The 20229-nt window shown below is 41.1% G+C and overlaps 1 protein-coding gene and 1 long non-coding RNA gene across 2 annotated transcripts in view; one reads left to right on the top strand and one right to left on the bottom strand.

Annotated features, from left to right (window-relative positions):
- LOC149470017 (uncharacterized) overlaps nucleotides 1-20229 on the top strand; it is a 61044-nt gene that overhangs the window by 16887 nt on the left and 23928 nt on the right. The gene's annotated exons all lie outside the window — the stretch shown is intronic.
- HSD11B1 (hydroxysteroid 11-beta dehydrogenase 1) overlaps nucleotides 870-20229 on the bottom strand; it is a 48015-nt gene continuing 28655 nt past the window's right edge. The window contains exons 3-6 of the mRNA XM_089668348.1: nucleotides 17293-17404; nucleotides 7217-7402; nucleotides 5139-5282; nucleotides 870-1339 (exon numbers count right to left, since the gene is read on the bottom strand). Of these exons, the coding sequence (XP_089524474.1) occupies nucleotides 1116-1339; nucleotides 5139-5282; nucleotides 7217-7402; nucleotides 17293-17404 (666 nt within the window). The 3' untranslated portion in view covers nucleotides 870-1115. The remainder of the gene's footprint in view (nucleotides 1340-5138; nucleotides 5283-7216; nucleotides 7403-17292; nucleotides 17405-20229) is intronic.

Below are 20229 nucleotides of genomic sequence, written 5' to 3'. Positions count from 1 at the left end.
GCATGCATCACTTTTCTGACACCACAGAAACATGCTGCCCTTTAGCAGATACACAGCAGTGCTATTGTTAATGACACCCTCACACATCTGCTGACGTGCGCATTTTCACGTGCTGTGGTACTGTCTGGCTTGTTTTTTTGAAAAACTGTCAGGGACCTTTTTCCACATTTCTAATGCATAGAGCAGCCCATTGAAATTAATGGGTTGCCCTACATGTGACGTACAAACCACTAACCCCCCACGTGCTTTGCTTACATTTGCAGAACAGACTAATGGTAGACCCAGTGACCACAGTTGGAGGCAGGACTTTGAAGCATACCCCTGTTTACCCCCAGTGGTCAGCATTCAGCAGAGGTGATGATGGGTGCTTGGCTGGAACCTCCAAAGGGCATAATATAAATATGAATGCCACACGTATTTACATATGAATGCTGGTTATTTACACATGAATGATAACATGGTCTGCACAAGTGAGTCATCTGTACATGGCAATAGGGCAGAGTTGGGCAGCATGAGTGATAGCACTTCATACTGAGATATACACTGAGACCACTGGATGAAGACAAGAGACAGGGGAATGTAATCCAGGACAGTTGGCAAGTATGGGGCAGCTGCTTTGGACCTTGTAACAATCATGGGGCTCAGGGCAGCCGGCCCTTTTGCCTCAAGCTTAAAGATGGCACTGATAGAATGTAGGATGTCAACCTTTGCCATAACAACTGATATTTTCAGACAAATTTGGAGCACTGCCTCTTACTGCTGAAAATGTCAATTGTTATAGTTTAGTGAAATGCACCTTTTTTCTCCCAGCAACACCTCGTGGACAAAGGGTAGATCTTGGAAATCCGCTGTAAAAGTACACAGCAGAATGGAGTAGGTTTTTTTTTTATTATGCACATTGGTTAGGAGATTGTCAATAGTAAAATAAGGAACTTTTTAAATTATCAGCAATCAACCATCATCCTCTTTTTACTGCATTTATGATGCAACAGTCTGATACAGATCATTAACATTTCTCTTTTCCCCAAAAAGTCTTTCGATCAGATTTCTCTTTAAAACATTTCATATTTTGCAATAGCGTGTTTTTTTTAATTCCTTTGCTGACTCATCATTTTTCATTCCTTCTTGCTGAGTGCATCCACGTTGTAGTTTTTAAGCACAAGATATTCTAAAAATTCAGGGGCCCAGTCTCTTAAGAGCATTGGGATCTTGGTGGCTACATACTGGTAATATACTTCCCTCTGACGCAGGGCTCCGCCTTTAATAATTTCATAAGCACATTCCTCCTTTGGAGCAGCAGGCTGCTGAATCACATGTGAAACGGTATTTAAAGCAGAATCTGCAATAATAAATTTGGAAAACATTTTATACAGCAGTAATATAGCAGTTTACCACCTTGATTTATTCCTCATTTTTTTACTCATAGGAATTGTTGTTATAGGGAAAAAAAATTTAGGAAATCACTGTGCTGGCCAAATACAGGTTAAAGCGGAGTTCCAGTCAGTTCTGTGTTTATTAAAAGTCAGCAGCTACAAAAAACTGTAGCTGCTGACTTTTAATAAACACACAATTACCTGTCCCAGGGTCCAGCGATGTACTCATCTGAACCATTTCTTCCCTGCCTCTTCTCTCCCTGGCGCCGGCATCACAACTGTGGGAACCAGGCTGTGACAGCTTGCAGCTTCACAGCTGGGTGCCCACTGCGCATGCGCAAGTCACACTGCGCATTCACATTGGTCCGACAGTCTCCTGGGACCTGTGAAGATTCCCAGGAGACTGCAGGAGGAAGAAGTGGGCCGAACTTCCGGCTCACTTTGCTGCGGCAAACTGAGCCGGAAATGGGAGCGGTTACCTGTCAAAAACAGGGTATCCGCTCCCCCCAGAAGGTGCCAAATATGGCAGTGGAGGGGGAGGGGGGAAGGCAACTAAGCGGAGCTTCCGCTTTTGAGTGGAACTCCACTTCAAGCAGTATAAGGGTACAAGAACTGAACAGAAATGTGGCCTAGGTCTGTTTTTGGTGTTGCTTATTTATATAATAATTATGTAAATCCCTCGAGTCCTGTGCTCACCAAGTCAATTATATTGAGACAGCTCTGAAGAATGTAAAAAAAAAAAATTATATACTGTATATCTCTGAAGGACATTTTGCCTGAGACATGGTATATGTCTGCAGAGCACCAGTACATCCTCTAAGTTCCTGGTGCCCAACCTGTGGCCTAAAGGCCACACGCAGTCCATTGGTATATGATGTATGGCCTTTGGACCTCAGTAGTCTGTAGTGGGAACATTGATTAGGGTTATAGCATTGGTCTCTACTAGGCTCAAGTAACATGTTCCTAGTTTGAAAGTGTCTTCTGCAGTATATCCCCCACCAAAAATGTAGCATGTCCACACTCTCTGATCTCCATTTCCTGCAGTTTCTGACAGTCCTCCCAAGCAGTACATATATTGAACATTATATGTTGCCGTTTGAGGCCTCCTTATCTCATACGTTGATAACCACTGCTCTATGTGCTGCTTCACCCTGCAAAGAGGAATTTAGGAAGCATGTGCTCCAAAAAAATTAATAGAGGTAGATTTGCAGTGTCTGATGCAACAAAATGATATCCTGTGTGATTGTCACATGTAGCTAAGACTACAAGTAATTGATGAATAGACATTTAATGTAATTCCTGACCCCAACAAACAGTTCTAAAAGATGCCACAATAAGCAATAATCTAGGTCATGTTTTATCTACTAGATGATTCCCATGGAAGCCTAAGAAAAAATCTACTCATGGTAACAAATGTAGAAACTATATCTTTTGTAGGCCATGGACAGATATTTACATCTAAAGCAGAGCTGGCAGATACCTCTTGCTATCTCATCCAACAATACTTGTTCATAGAGGTTCTTGTAAGCCCTTTATTGTTTCCTGTCACGTTATCTATGAAAACTATGTAAAATTGACTTCAAAGGTCTTCTTTGCAGTGTCAATCACTCTGCTTGGATTCAATGACAATGGGTAAAGGAAGGGTTGCCCAGCTGGCATGCCAGTATTGCTGGGGGAATGCTCGCCAACTTGACAGTTCCAGAATTGACATTTGTCAGCAAAGCCAGAGCCAATGGAATGGGATATAAAGCCTCTCCTAATCAGGCAAATAACCACTGATTCCAATAATACATTTAGCTACTACCTCTGTTTTAACCTGAGTGGTTGATAAATATATATATTTTTTCACCCTGGCTAGCTTAAAAGTGTACTGTGGACCCCCTTTGTACTGTTTTGTATATACTGCCCTGCCAATTTTAAAGCGTAAGTGCAGCTAAAAGCAAAAACTGAAAAATCTGCACAAGGGACATAAATGACAGCAGTAGGATATGTCCTTTGTGCTGATCCCTTTTCTTTTAGTATTAATCCCCCTCTATCCTGACCCCCACCTCCATAACTCAGTGTGGTGGGGGGTAACACAACCCACTGGTCTATGTTCATCCTTTCTAACCCAGCTTCTATGTATGAAACAGGATCTAAGAATGAAGGATGGGTGGATGATTGAAATGTGTGCCCTCTCCAACTCATATTATATTTAATTATTAGAAGATGTAGTTTGGCTTCTATGAATGGAGCAGCTTGGAGAAAAAAGTGGGTATAGTTGGGTTCTACTGAGCAGAGTCTATGACTGCCTCTTAGTTATATCCCCCCCCCCTCCCCCCACCTACCAAGGGACACATCCTACTGCCTGTAAGTTATGTTTGTGTTGATTTTCCTGTTTTTACTTTTGGTTGCACTTGGGGCCTAACCTTTCCCATTTTACTAGTTTCAGTTACCATTGTTGATTTTTTTTGGCTTTTGTGCAAACGCACACTGGAAGTCTTTAGATGCCTTGCAAAAGTGGTGTTTGGGCTTCCAGTGCATTGTTATACCTTTAGAGTTAGAGGACCCTCATTGAGAGCTTGCTCTCTGTTCGTGCAATGTTGTATATGTCCTATAGTTGGAAATCAGATTATACAGTCAGAGACAACACTTATCAGAAATGTCTTGACAAGTCAGTGTGGTTTCCACATATATTTGAAAATTTTTTTTTTGTTGGCTAGCTTGAAAAATGTGCTGGGGGACCCCACTTGTACTATTTAGCTACTATGAACACCAATTTAAGGGGACACTGCACTACTGACTACCAACGTAAAGGGGCAATACAAAGACAACCGATTCAAAAGGTGTATATTACTGTCCATCAAAAAAGGGACATTATATTGACCAAAGTATGAGGACACTATCCCACTGAATGCCAACACAAGGGAACACTTTTTTCCTTAAATCTCTGCCCACCAATGCAAAGAGCCACTACCACATTGACAACCTAGGGGACATTGCTCCACTGACCACCAAGGTAATATGGCGCTACCCACTGACTACAAATGTAAGAAAATCACTGCTGACCACCAAAGCAAGAGGGTGCCACATTGACCACTAATACAAGGAGCATTTCTCCACCAACACCACTTATCAAAATAGTACGGAGGTACTACATTGACCTCTTTGCACAATGAATAACTCATACACTGCTCCGCAGTACATTGCCCAGTCACTGCTGCCTGGCAGCCATTTCTATAATACTGTATATCGCATTCACTGCTCAGCTACACAATTCCCTTGCCAGAGCAGCCAACAAACCAGCTTCTTATAATATAAGATCCAGATTTCCTTCTTGCACATCTATAGCTTATTGCTGCTTATGCCTCTGATGGGGAGAATTTTCCTCATTTCCTTTCTTGTTGACATCCTGACACATGGGGTTTCATCAGTACATGAAGTTAGGGAGAATCTCTCAAAAAGGAACACAAACAGTGATTAAAAATCTGGAAGAGGTTCCAATCCTTTCCCATCCAAAATGAAACAAATTTATCTCTGAGGTTGGACTTTAGAAATACATTTAAGCATTGTTTAATGTACTGTACACATAAATGGATAAATTGGGAACTTTTTTTTATTAATGTGTTAGTACATTTATCAAAAATACAGTTTAAAAGGGCTTCTCATGAATAATTTGCTTTTCGTTTTTAAATATTATAAAAAATGCAACACATAACATGAAAGTATATGCAAAGAATATATGAAGAATAAAGAAATGCAAAGATTATATTGCTTATTATTTACCTGTGTCAATATAGCTGAGAACACACAATGTAATGGAGACGTTAACTTTCTGGTGGTGGAACTCCATTCTCAGTGAGCTGAAGAAACCATCAAGAGCAAACTTGGTGCTAGAATAAGGCACAGTGAGAGGTAATCCAACTTTACCTGCAGGCAAACACATGAAGTGGTTATTGGTGGTGAGGATTCTCTTTATGAGCCAGCGCACCCAAAACAGATTTCACTGCATTGGTTGAAGTGAAGTCAGGGTGGAGATTCTCACTTTGTCATTACTATGTCCAGGATGTTAGTGCAGACCATGCATAATAATGATGGGTCATTCTTGGTTTTTTAGTTGAGCTTCTGTCATATGTTTGTATGGGGTGGTGAACTGGGCAGTAGTGTAGATGAAAAGTAAAACAAAATTTAGCTACAGTTCCAAACAGTAGCAAAGTCTTGGTATGGCACTGGACCCTGCCTTGTTCCACTCATGGAAAGGCAAAACATATTGTCTTGGCTTTTCCAGAATCCTTTGGTGAGGCTAAGTAACATCACCAACACCAAGGCAAGAGGACCCAGAAGCTGTGGCCCAAGGTCAGTATATTTTACTTTTTTCTCCTGCTATAACTTGGAGGAGAAGGGGGGTTGCTATAACTGCTATAAGACTATTCACATTCTTGTGAAAGTTACTGTGCATTCTCTTGTTTTCAACCGTGCCAAATTGTGGGCAGTTTAGATGGCTATTCTAATTTATGACACCATCTGTATTCCAGCATCTTGTTTCTGAGCTCCTCAGAATTGCCAACTCTTCTAGTTCATTCTAGTTTTGCATGCCTTACTCCTTTGTTTAGCTGTATTTGTCTGTTGTACTTGGATTAATCCTTCTTGCCATGAGTCTTGTAATCTTTTTGACAAAGGCAAAGAAGCATGAGGGACTAGGAACACAGAGAAAAGTGTCCTTAAGTGTCTTGTTTCCATGATTTCAGTGTGTTTCTATGTTCTCTGCCTTGTAATGGTGTAGCTTGTCCCATTCATGTACTTAATTTGCTTATTTGTGCCTTGAACCCTTTATTTTTTCCTTAGTCTCACTTGCCTAAGTTGAGGTGTCATACATACTGGGGCATCAGGGTATAACAAAGTACATTTTGGACAAAAAAAGGCAATTCACCAGAAACAAGCGTGCAGATGAGTTTCAATTTCACAGGCTGCATGCTTATTCCAGATCAGAACTAGCATGACAGCCCTATAATAATGACACTTTAAAAACAAACAATTAATGCCAACTTCCTTATTTCTGTTTTTGCTGTTACACTCTAGTGACTCTTAATCGTTAACATTTGTCTACCAACACTTGATCTCATATAATTTATCTGTCCCCTTTTTTCTCTTTCCCAAACTTCAGAAATCTGCATGTATTTTCTGGGACCAACAGCCTCATCCTTTCTATTAGACATGTGCTTTTCGCTTCCCAACTATTCATTTTTCGGACGAAAATGTTATTTTTGGAGATTTGGATGTATACGAATTTCCGAATGGACATAATAATGTCAATGAATCCGAAAAAAGTTATAATGAAATTAATTAATGACTTATTGCATTCAGATGACGTCACATGATGCATTAGTAGTTTGGTCCCATGGGGAAATTAATAAAATTTTCAAATTTGTTCAAAGATTCGGATTCAGGTAACGAATGGATCTGAATTTCGTTCCATTTGTTAATTCGGATGCACAGGATGCCTGTCAATATTGTACAATCAGCTAATGCCATTTCTCTTGGTGGGTTAGACTATCATTCAAAAATATTGAATCCGTCCGATTCGATAATATAAAGAATATACTGTATAGCAATCTTCCAGAAAAACTGCATTATTTTTCGAATCCACCTGAACCAACGAATATATATGAAACAAATGCCAAAGATACAAAACAAAATATGAAAATGAATCAGTTCAACATAATTAATATGATGAAATTATTTAGTGAACGATTGCATCCAAAACTAAACAAAAATGTCTACTGGCTGTTACAATTCCCTAAAACAGTCCAAACACGTTTATGTGCATTAGGCACTGAACTCATAGTTTATAAATTTGCAATTACCAGCAAAGGAGGAGACCACCACAATGTTGCCACCACTTGCTTTTAGCATTGGAAGCGCCTCCACCGTCATAGTTGCATAACTTAGAAAGTTAATTTCCAGTAGTTTCCTTATGTGATCCACATCTCCATCGAAGAAACCAAAGTATGTGAAACCAATGTGGTTCAAAATGAGCATGTCCAGTCCACCTATTCATAAAGAAAAAAAAGTCAATGCAATGGCCATTAAAAATATAACTTGAAGGAATTGATACTGTTAGTAAAGTGAATCTGTCAATAGAAGCAGTAGGAAAATAAAATCAATATCATCACATCAAATTATTTTTAAAAAAACACTTTTTTCTTGCTATGAATAGTATTTTAAACATATAAACTTGCTAATATTATTTATTAGGATGGAATTTTTAAAATATTCAACTTTTATTTTGAAGAATGTTTCTTTTTAACCACTTCAAGTCCAGACACTTTCACCCACTTCCTGTCCAGGCCAATTTTCAGCTTTCAGTGCTATCACACTTTGAATGACAATTGAGCAGTCATGCAACACTGTACCCTTATGATTTTTTTAAGCATTTTTTTTAAAACAGATAAAACATTATTTTGGTGGTATTTATTTGCCACTGGGATTTTTATTTTTTTGCTATATAAATGAAAGTCCAAACATTTTGAAAAAAAAGTGTTTTCTTATAAAATTTTGCAAATAAATAATCTTTCTTCATAAATCAGTGCCAAAATGTATTCATCTATCTTTTTAGTAAAAAAAAAATAACCCAAATTAGTTTATAACCAAAAATAATTTTTCAAAACTGTTTTTTACATTTTTATTTTTTTATATTATTATTTGTGTTTCTTTTTTTCATACTGTCACCCTAGCAGTACAGTGTCACCATAGTGACACTGTACTACTTGGGGGTGTGATGAAGTTTTTTTTTTTACACCGATTGCTTTTACACCCATAAAGGCTGTAAAAGCAATCATTTTTCCTTCTGTGTGGCTGCATTCTTGCAGCCATAGAGAAATACTGTGAGAGCTGTGATTGGTCACAGCTTGTCATATGGTACAAGGCTGTTGTGAATAGCCTTGTACCATGTGATTGCTGTGATCATTCACAGATTTCACTAGTAGTAAGCAATTATGCCAGGAAGTGACATCTTACTACTATTCATGTGATCACTGATTGGCCAATCAGTGATCACATGATCGGGACCTCACACAGAGGTCCCGTACAGCGATCGGTGTTCCACTGTGTCCTCCGGACACAGCGGGCGCCGGATCACGGTGTTGCGCACTCCCAGGGAACGCACGCAGGCAGGGAATGTGGGAGGACGTTTATAAATGGTCACCTGCTCCTGCACTGCTCCCATCCGGCCGTTTATGTACTGTATATGGGCCGGACAGGAAGTGATTAAAGGAGCCCCACAACACACACCCCACCAACTGCTTACCTGAATGGATGAATGGCAAAACAAAAATTCTAATTAACTGTTTGAGCTCCAGAGCTATTTTAAAATTTTATCTATGGGCCAATTAGTTCATCCATATACATTATATTGCCAAAAGCATTGTGATGCCTGCCTTTACATGCACATTTATTTATTTTATTTATTTATTATAGGTACTTATATAGCATTGTCAATTTTATGAAGTGCTTTTACATATATTTTGTACATTCATATCAGTCCCTAACCCTCAAGGAGTGTACAATCTAAAGTCCCTAACTCACATTCATACATACACATACTAGGGCTAATTTTAGACAAGAGCCAGTTAACCTACCAGCATGTTTTGGAGTGTGGGAGGAAAATAAAGTACCTGGAGGAACCCACACAGGCACATGGAGAACATGCAAACTCCAGGCAGGTGGTGCTGTGGTTGGGATTTGACTCTAGTACAGCCAGGCGGAAGTGCTAACCATTTAGCTACTGTGCTGCCCCGCATGAAGTTTAATGGCATCCCAGTCTTAGTCTGTTCAATATTAAGTTGACCCACCATATGAGCTTCAACTCTTCTGGGAAGGCTGTCCACAAGGTTTAGGAGTGTGTCTATGGGAATGTTTGACCATTCTTCCAGGAGCGCATTTGTGAGGTCAGGCACTGATGTTGGACGAGAAGGCCTGGCTCACAGTCTCCGCTCTAATTCATCCCAAAGGTATTCTATCAGGTTGAGGTCAGGACTCTTTATGGAACTTGCTTTGTGCACTGGTGCACAGTCATGCTGGAACAGGAAGGGGCCATCCCCAAACTGTTCCCACAAAGTTGGGAGCATGAAATTGTCTAAAATGTCTTGGTATGCTGATGTCTTAAGAGTTCCCTTCACTGGAACTAAGGGACCAAGCCCAAATCCTGAAAGACAACCACATAACATAATCCCTCCTCCACAAAAATTTACACTTGGCACAATGCATTCAGGGAAGCACCGTTCTCCTGGCAAACGGCAATCCCAGACACACCCATCGGATTGCCAGTCAGAGAAGGGTATTTTATCAATCCAGAGAACACGTTTCCACTGCTCTAGACTTTTGTCTTTTTTTCAGCCAGACTAACTATGTAACTATGAACTGAATTTATTCTCTCTTGAGAAGAGGAGATTAGGGGGATATAATCAACATGTATAAATACATCAGTGGTTCATATAGTGAACTTAGTTTAGTGTTTTTCACCTTAAGTTCATCACAGAGGACAAGAGGACACTCTTTATATCCAGAGGTAAAAAATCTGAATCTCCAAATATGGAAAGGCTTCTTCACAGTAAGAGCTGTGAAAATGTGGAATAGACTCCCTCAAGAGCTGGTCCTGGCCAGCTCAGTAGATTTTTTTGATAAAGGCCTGGATTCTTTCCTGGATACACAAAATATAACTGCATACTAAAAGAGGCTGCTCTAGGCTTTGGGAGGCCTTAGGCAAAACTTCGATATTAGAGACATCTCACTCACGTCCATAAGGGGAAAAATAATTCAAGTTATAAAAATTAACTTTATCAATTGCATGTATTATATATTTAAAAAACTCAGGATTTTCCATATAGAAAATCCTGGTATCACACCATGTAATGTTTCAATCAATTTGTGTGCTTTATATGTCTCTGTAAGCAGTTAAAGAACGTTACATCAAAATTCAATACTAACAGCAAAAAATTGGTTTCCAATATAATAAACAAGTTGACTGCAACATTACATGGTGTCCCTTCATCTTATTTCTCATTGTTTACATATGTAATCAGAAAAAACATTTTAAATTGATTCAAAATAGCATATATATATATACACACACATATATATATATATATATATATATATATATATATATATATATACACACACACACACACACACTATATTGTCAAAAGTATTGGGACGCTTTACACGCACATGAAATTTAATAGTATCCTTAGTCCATAGGGTTCAATATTGAGTTGGTCGACTCTTTGCAGATATAACATCTTCAACTCTTCTGGGAAGGCTAGTCACAAGGTTTAGCAGTGTGTCTTTGGAAATGTTTGACCATTCTTCCAGAAGCGCATTTGTGAGGTCAGGCATTGATGTCAGACAAGAAGGCCTGGCTCTCAGTCTCCACTCTAATTCATCCCAAAGGTGTTCTCTCAGGTTGAGGTCAGGGATCTGTGCAGACCAGTCAAGTTCCTCCACCCCAAGCTCGCTGATCCATGTCTTTATGGACCTTGCTTTGTGCACTGGTATGCAGTCATGTTGGAACAGTGAGAGGCCATCCCCAAACTGTTCCCACAAAGTTTGGAGCATGAAATTGTCCAAAATGTCTTGGTATGCTGACGTCTTAAGAGTTCCTTTCACTGGAGCTAAGGGACCAAACCCAACCCCTGAAAAACAACCCCACATCATAAGCCCCCCTCCACCAATCTCTACACTTGGTACAATGAAGTCAGGCAAGTACCGTTCTCCTAGCAACTGCCAAACCAGACTCATCCATCAGATTTCCAGACAGAGAAGCATGACTCCAGAGTACACGTCTCCACTGCTCTAGAGTCTAGTGGAAGCATGCTTTACACCACTGCATCCAACGCTTTGCATTGCACTTGGTGATGTAAGGCTTGGATGCAGCTGCTCGGCCATAGAAACCCATTCCATGACACTCTCTATGCACTGTTGTTGTGCTAATCTGAAGGCCAAGTGAAGTTTGGAGGTTTTTAGCTATTGACTCTGCAGACAGTTGGCGACTTCTGAGCACTGTGCGCTTCAGCATGCGCTGAGACCACTCTCTCAATTTACGGGGCCTACCACTTCGTGGCTTAGTTGCTTTTGTTCCTAGTTGCTTCCACTTTGTTATAACACCACTAACAGTCGAATATTTAGTAGCAAGGAACCGTCATGGATGGACTTATTGCACAGGTGGCAACCTATCACGGTACCACGCTTGGATTCACTGAGCTCCTGAGAGTGACCCATTCTTTCACAAATGTTTGTAGAAACAGTCTGCATGCCTAGGTGCTTGATTTTATAGACTTGTGGCCATGGAGTTGATTGGAACACCTGAATCCAATGATTTGGAGGGGCGCCCCAATACTTTTGGCAATATAGTGTATATTTTAAAGAAAAGTAAGTTAAAACAAAGTAAAACAGTGAAAAAAAGACTTTTCAATTTGACTACTGAGAACGTTAAAACAATTGCTAATTTTATTCTGCAAGTTGTCTCATTCATCATGACACCAAAATGTTTCTGGAACAAAGTGAAATTTCACATAGCTTAGTGAATGAGGATATCCAACATAGGATATCCAATTCTGTGCAAGGAAACTAAAAAACTGGATTTTTGCTCACATATGATTGGATGATGAAACTCGGCATAGCCTAACCTTAATTACTAAGCTAGATAAAAAATGACTTTGCAAAGTGAACATTGAGTGCTGATTCACATATGTGTGGTGCGGATTGAAGCTCAGGTTTAACAGCTAATTGATACAGTAGTTGTTTAGTGGTTCAGGTCAGGTTTAGAAGGCGTTTGCCTAGGGCGACATTTTTCAGGGAGGTGATGCCACCCACTGGCAGACGTGGCACCTGTGGCAGCCGGTGACTGAGGATGGGGAGGAGGTGAGGCACAGGCACAACAGTGCGGGCTGCTGCGGACTGCTGAAGGGTGTCTGTCTCTCGGTTTCAGATCATTGTCAGAGATCGGCAAAGAAGGAAGACATTGGGCTTTCTTGATCTTGGTTCCCAGGGTGGTCGGTGGGTGAGTGCTGGAATCTCTCTCTCTCCCTGACCCCCCACAACCAAAATACACCTCTGGGCTCTTCCGAGTCCCGGCCCTGCCTACTCCACTCCTCGTCCTCCTCTCTGCCAGAGTCAGGGCAGAGAGAGCAAGATGGCCTTCCTCGGACTTGGAGACACCTCTCTCCCTTCAGCCCTTGAGGCTCACTATGCTAAAAAAAATCCCTCCCACCTGGGCAGTAGCAGAGAGAGGAACACAAATACCTCCAGTCCAACAGCACACAGAGACAATTGAGGGTGTGAGAGATGAGGAGGGACACCAGGGAGGAGCTGAGTGAGACCAGGGGGAGGGGCTAGAGCCAAGAGGAGGCACAGGAGGAGCGCGAGTGGCACTGGCACAGCACAGATGAAGATCATCACTGTGGGCAAGCAAGCAAGCAAGATCGATGCTGCTTTTAGCTTTATGATGTCTGAGTCTGACTGGGGGTGTACAGTATTTTATTTTACTGGCCCTGCCCTCTAGAGACACATGGTTTGTCTGCAGTCTCTGATCATCTCTTGGGTCATATCTGTAGTCTCTGACCATCTCTTGTGCCATGTCTGTAGTCTCTGATCGTCTGTTGTGCCATGTCCACAGTCTCTGCTTGTCTCTTGTGCCATGTCCACAAACTCTGATCTTTTGTGCCATGTCTGTAGTCTCTGATCCTCTCTTGTGCCATGTCTGCAGTCTCTGATGCTCTTTTGTGCCATGTCTGCAGACTCTGATCCTCTCTTGTGCCATGTCTGCAGACTCTGATCCTCTCTTGTGCCATGTCTGCAGTCTCTGATCCTCTCTTGTGCCATGTCCGCAGTCTCAAACTGTCTTTTGTGCCATGGCTGCAGTCTATGAACGTCTCTTGTGCCATGACTGCAGTCTCTGACAATCTCTTGTGCCATGTCCGCAGTCTTTGACCGTCTCTTGTGCCATGTCCGCAGTCTCTGACCGTCTCTTGTGCCATGTCCGCAGTCTCTGATCGTCTCTTGTGCCATGTCCGCAGTCTCAGATCATTGCATACCACATTACTCTTGTATGTTGTAATCTTATTTATATATACTTATTTTGTTTTTTCAGTGGTATGATTTAGTGGTGAAAATTATTAGCACCTCCCCAGTTTTGACTGTGGTATCTTATGTGGCGCCCTATATATTGTTCCTAGAGTCACCACTGACCATAATATCTGATATGTCTGTTAAGACCTGAGGAATAATATGGCAAGGGGATATCTTTTATTAAAGTATTTGATTTGTATTTTTTAATTTTAATACGTCTTATTTTTGTCTCTTTTTTTTAATCATTAGGGGTTTAAATCAGGTAAGAGAGACCCCCCCCCCCCACCACTTCCACCAAGCAATTCTGCAGCAACAGATTACATATATTAGTGATTTATTGCTCACTTTTATTAATCGTATGATATAGTTATACTGTTAAAGTGACATATTGTTGCAGAGGAAGACAAGGAAGAGAGCTAGACCAACTTTGCCCTGTCTAAACATGGATGCTGAAGTCACAGGAAGAACTGGGGATATATTGACCCAAAATTCACTAACAGCCAATGGTGCCAACAAGTGGCATGCCTAACATATCTGGTACCTGGGACTGATAATTTTTTTCCCACCACACTGACCACCCCTACACACACACACGCACGAACGCACACACACACACGGGGATCATGAGGGCAAAGTTAAATAAAACCTGAGTTTACTCCTCCTAAACTCAATACCCATATGCCACAGTCCCTTTACTCACAATTTGTTTTAATGACTGTGCCACAAGCAAGAGTTTACCAACATATGCAAACCTCAGCACAAGTATTTTAATACAATGAAATTGTTCCATTACAGTTTCTTTTCTAAACACAGCCAGCCTTAGGGTTCAAGTACACTGCAACTGATAAACTCACGTTCAGGAGCTTTTCTGCGTTTTTTTCAGCAGCCCCTGAACTCTCCCTAATTTTTCCTATGTGTCCATGTACACATCCTTGTATACAGGCAGTTGAGTTTAGTCGTTTGTTTGAAAGCACCAAACTTGCGTTCAGGAGTAGATTTTATCAGCGTTTCAACCGCCAAACGTTTTTAAACGCGGCTAACCGTGCTTATAAGCGTTTGCGTTTAGAAGCATCTTTAAACTGTTCCATAGCCTTTTTTCATCAACAGAAATGCATGCAAAGCATTTTCCATGTATTCCCATGGACCTAGTACACCAGCGCAGGCAGTTCCAGGTTCTGCATGAAGGAAAAAATGGTAGAACGTGCTGTATTATGCTCATGATGGGATCCATAGTGAATACAACCATAAAAGACAGGTCATCTCAACCAGGGGCGGACTGACAACTCATGGGGCCCCCGGGCAATAGGGGATCATGGGGCCCCTGTGTCCTTGCCCATACTCAAAAAAGCCTATGAAAAAGGTACCAGGGGCATCTCATGGGGCCCCCTACTGACCCTGGGCCCTCGGGCAGTGCCCGAGTTTCCAAATGGTCAGTCCGCCCCTGATCTCAACACACACTGCTCTCTCTGCTTCTGCTCTATTTCTCTCAAAATGTCTGAAATAGTAAAATTTTTACTGTTTTTCAGTGCATTCCGGGAATTTTGGAAGGTCTTCTGATGTTATCTTTAAAAAACTCTTCTAAACGCAAATGCGCATAAACACGGTATGCAAATGTGGCTAAGCTGACATTTTTTAACCTACGTTTTCCAGCACTCAGTTTCCATCGTTCAGAAGTGTTTTCCAAACGTCCTGTGTACATGGCGCCTTAAGCTGCTCTTCACCTTACAAAGTTGCATCCCTCCGCTTCACCCCTCCTCTGGTCCTCTACATATATAGCAAGCTTTTTTCCCATTTATTTATTTATTTCACCTAGGCAAATGTCATGCACTGTGCTCCCTTTGCCTCCTGGGATATGCACGTCATATATCTGTGCAGTGACCACCTGATATATTGTTTTTGTGTGTTGCAGGGCTTTGCAGTGCACCACTGTACAACAACAACAAAAAAAAAAAGATAGGTGGCCACAGTACCCCAGAGTGTGTGTCCCTGGTGCAGATCATACGACCTCTATCAGCCTTTTGTACACCACGGTGCACATGTACATGGCTTGTTGGTTCTTTGCTCGATCAGCAAATGGAGCCAATATCAGTGTATTCTTACGGCAGGGGAGTTCTGCTGTCAGAATACAATGACACAGTGGGGGGGATTTCTGTATCCACACTGGATGGGGGGAATCTGGTCAGTTTTTTTTCTTTCAACTCACTGGCTGAACAAAAAAAAATGACCCATGCATGGCCAGCTTTAGATGTACAAGTAGATTTAGGAGTAGTACAAATTGAAGCCAAACTCCAACTCACACTGCAGTTACACAAGCAGTTGCAGCAACCATTTTTTTTTTCTTTTGGGATACAAGTTTTACATGGATAAATAAAAGCTGTCAGTGGTAAATGGTTTTTCTCAACACTCTGCTACATTTGCAGGAGGATTATTCTCTGCACTGTGTCTAAAATCAGAGCCACAAGAGGCTGATCAGCTGACTGCTTTAAAGTGGAACTAAACCCATTGACTAATTGTTTCAAAAAACAGTTACATTCAAGGAGTGCCTGGAATGCGAATTGTCACATTTGCTTGTGCTCTCAACCAATGTGTCAAACCATCAAATGGCTGGTGTCATAACTGATCACATGTGCAGCACCATGGCAGTTGCAGATCAAACAGGGGCTTTTGCAGGCCATAGACGGGTCGAAAAATTCAGACGAAAAAAAAAAGAAAAAAAACGGCCGATTTTCGCACCGTTAATGGGTTAATTGGCCGGCCGTTTTGGCACATTTTTTTTATTGGTGAAGTTGGAAAAAAATCGTCCGATTTTGCCGATCAGCCGATTTTCCCGGCAATGATGGGAAATTCGGCCGATCTTTTTACCGATTAAAAATCTTCACATGAGCCGTGGCCTGCATGAAGAAGAAAAAGAAGAAGAAGAAGAAGAAAAAAAAAAAAAGAAGAGGAAGATAAAAAGTAGAAGAAAAAGAAGAAGAATTCCAGTCCGCTATTATATTTGACATGAAAAAGTATTGCGGTTGCAAAAATGTATCTATTTGTATCCGAATAAAAACATCTGTATCCGAAATGGATAGAAATGGATACATTGTTGCAACCGCAATACTTTTTCAAGTCAAATATAATAGCGGAGCTCTCTGCAGGGACAGAAGTAATTAAATGCCGGCCGTAGACGGGACGATTTTTTTTACCGTTGGTGGTAATGTCGGCCTATTGAACGACAGATTTTTCTTTTTTTAAAAAAAAAAAAACAGCCTGTTTTCGACCCGTCTATGGCCTCCATAAGATGGCAGTTTCCTTGGCTGACAAGGATAGAAGGGTTTAAAGTGAGGGTAAACTCCCTTTTTTTGCTTTGTACCTACAGGTAAACCTATAATAAAGCTTACCTGTAGGCACTGTAAATATCTCCTAAACGTGCACTGTTTAGAAGATATTTACCTGTGTAGCATAGTGACGTCACCAACCCATGTGCTGTGAAGGAATGGCATGACTGTGCTGTTCTTTCAAAGCCCTGTGCCATAAACAGTGACTCCCGCACGCATGCGCAGGTGAGACATCATCGCGGCTCGGCCATTCATGAGACCGCAGCCAGCAAACCCAACAAAGATGGATTCCCTGTCAGTGGTTTCACAGGTAAGTCTGTCATAATGTGATAATATGCAGTGCATACTACGTAGTACATTACGATTTTACATTGCGGGGGAACAATTTACTTCCGCTTTAATTCAACTTTAAATTCGGTCACTTTAGGAACATTACATTGATGACTGCTAGTCTAGGCATCTAAATTGTTATGAAGATTTTTTTATGCTCTTACCAAATAAACGTTCTGCTTCATGAACTACTTGTTTAGCAAAAGTCATGTTGTCCATGCTTCCATGTATATAATAAGCAGATGCTGATCCGAGCTTTGTACACTTTTCTACAACCTAGGAGAAAAAAAAAAAAACAATGTAGGTATGGGCCATCTGTATGTGACTGATAAATTCAAAGTACAGCTTCTTAATTGGACAGTATAACCATACATGTTATAGTAAACAGGAACTAAAAGAACTAGAGGCCACCAACCAAAGATATTCACATCTCATTTCTTCATATATCAAAAAAATAAGAGCATTATTCCTCATTTTAATTGTAAAATATTCTTTAGGTCTCATCAGCCAGAACCATTGATGTGTAGTGCAAATGTAGTGCTCAACTCTGAAGGAATTGTTGGTTGTATTGGGCCTTTCTAAATACAACCAACAGTTTCATAGTTGACCCGTAGCATTTAACCAACCCACCAGCTGTGACCAGTGGAGTGACTTCCACACTGTTAATCTTTTGCTTGTAGAGAATTTTTTGGCATCTTTTGAGGGAGAGAGGGTTGGTCACAGGATACTTGGTCACAGCAGAAGCCAGGTAGGGCTGCTGTTTGTAATCAGGGGGGCCCTGTACAGCCTACCTGACAGGGCCCCACCCTCCCAAAATATTAAAATGATATTTTTACTAAAAATACATTATTAGCAAACACAAAATAACAGGTTGTAAAAAATTCCTGCTAAATCTAAAAGATAAAACTGTATTGAGTTAATAAACAAAGCTCTGTGTGTGAACGGAGTCTTGGGGCTCAATAACATGGGTGGCCTGTAAAATGTGAATCAGTGTTTTGTGGCCGGAGCTGTGTGTAGGCTGCCTATGTTATGCCATGGGGATGCAGTGGCTGTTTGAACACAGGTCCTAATTTGACAGGTGTGTGAATGCAGGTGTATGGCCCCTGTAGACAGACAGAGTGCATTCAGGGTCACTCACCCTGTCAAATTAGGAACTGCGGCTATGCTTGTACAGGTGCTGCGTCATCATAAAGTAACAGGCGGCTCCAACTGCACAAACAAAAATGCTCATTCACACTGTATGGGCCAGAGAATGCGTGTAAATGAGCCCTTAATTTTTTTTTTATTATTTTCTAAGTTTTATTTTTTTTTACACATTTTTAATTATTATTTTTTTCACAATGCTGTTGGGCTGAAGGGGAGCTTTGGTGAAATATCAGGGGTCTAAACAGACCCCTGATGTCTCACTTTTAGAGACAGAGAAAGGGACTGAAGACACAGATTCCTCCATCCCTTTATCTGCAGCCTCAGCTGCACTAGACAGTGAATGAACAGAAAGCACTCTGTACAGAGGCTCCTGTTCATTCACAAGTTGAAGCATAGTAAATACAGAAAATTTTTTTCAGGTGCTCTGGGCATCCACATGCAGGCAGTCTTGTTTATGTTGATTGGGATGCAGCACCTGCACATACACAGTTGCTGCTTCCAATTTGACAGTAATGTGAGTGCGGGTGAGTAGCTCCGAACAGTGTGCATTTGGGGGCACCAGCACCCCCACAGCTATTAAATTGGGAGCCTCAGTTGTGTGCATGCAGCCGCTGTGTTCCAGTTGAAATGAACAAGGGTGCCTGCAGGACAATGAGCATAACACCTGTGCATCCCTGTGCAGAAAATCATGGTCCACACATGTGAACGAGGCCTAACAGAGAGAAATCTTTAACTATGTTCCCAACTGCAGCCAATAAGTGGGTAACTCACTGTTGGGAATTCCATATGTTATTTTATTTTTTTATTATGTGAGATCCAGCTGGGGGAGACTTCTCACTTGGCTTTGTAATAAATGCAGAATGGAACTAGAAAAGCTACAATTTCTGGAGAAATTGTGTAAAGTGTTCTTGCCTCCACCAGTAGTCTACAACTGGAGTGGACGGAGTAACTGGGTGGAGAGGCTTGAGTAACTGTTGTGTGGTTGGAGTGGTTGGAGTGGCTGGAGTAAATGTGAAAAGGTTGGACTGGGCAGAATAACTAGTTTTGAACATTGCGCCATTCATTCCTATGGGACCAATTTCACCACAAAAACGCTGATATTTCGTGAACCATTCGGCCAAACGTTCCACAAAGTAATAGCACACCAATCGGGAACAATCCGCACGTTTCGGTATATTACTGTCTATGTAGTTTAGAAACTGTGGGAGGAGTTAGGGTGGTAAATTTGGCTATAATAATAAGAATATATATGTGAGATAACAGTAAGTGGTCTTGCCATGCAAGAACACTTGATTATGGTAGGGATGGCTTTTAAAAACAAAAATGCATTAAGTTGCAGCTCACCAATTCTTAGATGTAATGACTGCTTTAGTTTTCTTTTTTTAGCTCTTTTTCCTTTATTTTCACCTGGTGATTCAGCCAGGAAGTCTGTTATTTTTCAACTTACTTTAACAGATTGAGCTTTTCAGACAAAGGAGCAATTAGAGGGTTGAGTAAATCCTTTATCTCAAAGGAAAAAAAAAACTGTTTGATGTAACTGCTCATAAAGTATAAGCTGGAGTTCAGCTTCAATTTGTTTTAGTCAATTCTGCTTAAATCTGCTAATCTAACACTACCCTCTTCCCAGACTGACGACGCTGCTGTCCAAAGGTGTCTGCTTTACTATGGCTGAATCTCCTGGAACTAATGCAGCCACCACATCTTGAATAGTGGTAATAAACTCCACTTTTTTTTAAAACGGACCCTATGTGGTTGATGACATAATGTGCTAGTATGCACCACATCATTGCACATTATTACGAACGTGCCTGTGAAACGAAGCCCTCCAGCACTGAGCTGTCGCTGATCCTGGCACTTCAATCTTCACCCAGTCTTCTTTCTTATGTTCTCTGGCTGCTTGAATGGCCTGGTTTTGATGATGTTACTCCCATGCATGGGCATGGGAGTGATCATCA

The sequence above is a fragment of the Staurois parvus genome, unplaced genomic scaffold, assembly GCF_062004578.1.
Source record: "Staurois parvus isolate SC_StPar_1 unplaced genomic scaffold, SC_StPar_1.0 ptg000056l, whole genome shotgun sequence".
Classification (NCBI taxonomy): domain Eukaryota; kingdom Metazoa; phylum Chordata; class Amphibia; order Anura; family Ranidae; genus Staurois; species Staurois parvus.
This window is presented reverse-complemented; position numbering and strand designations above follow the sequence as displayed.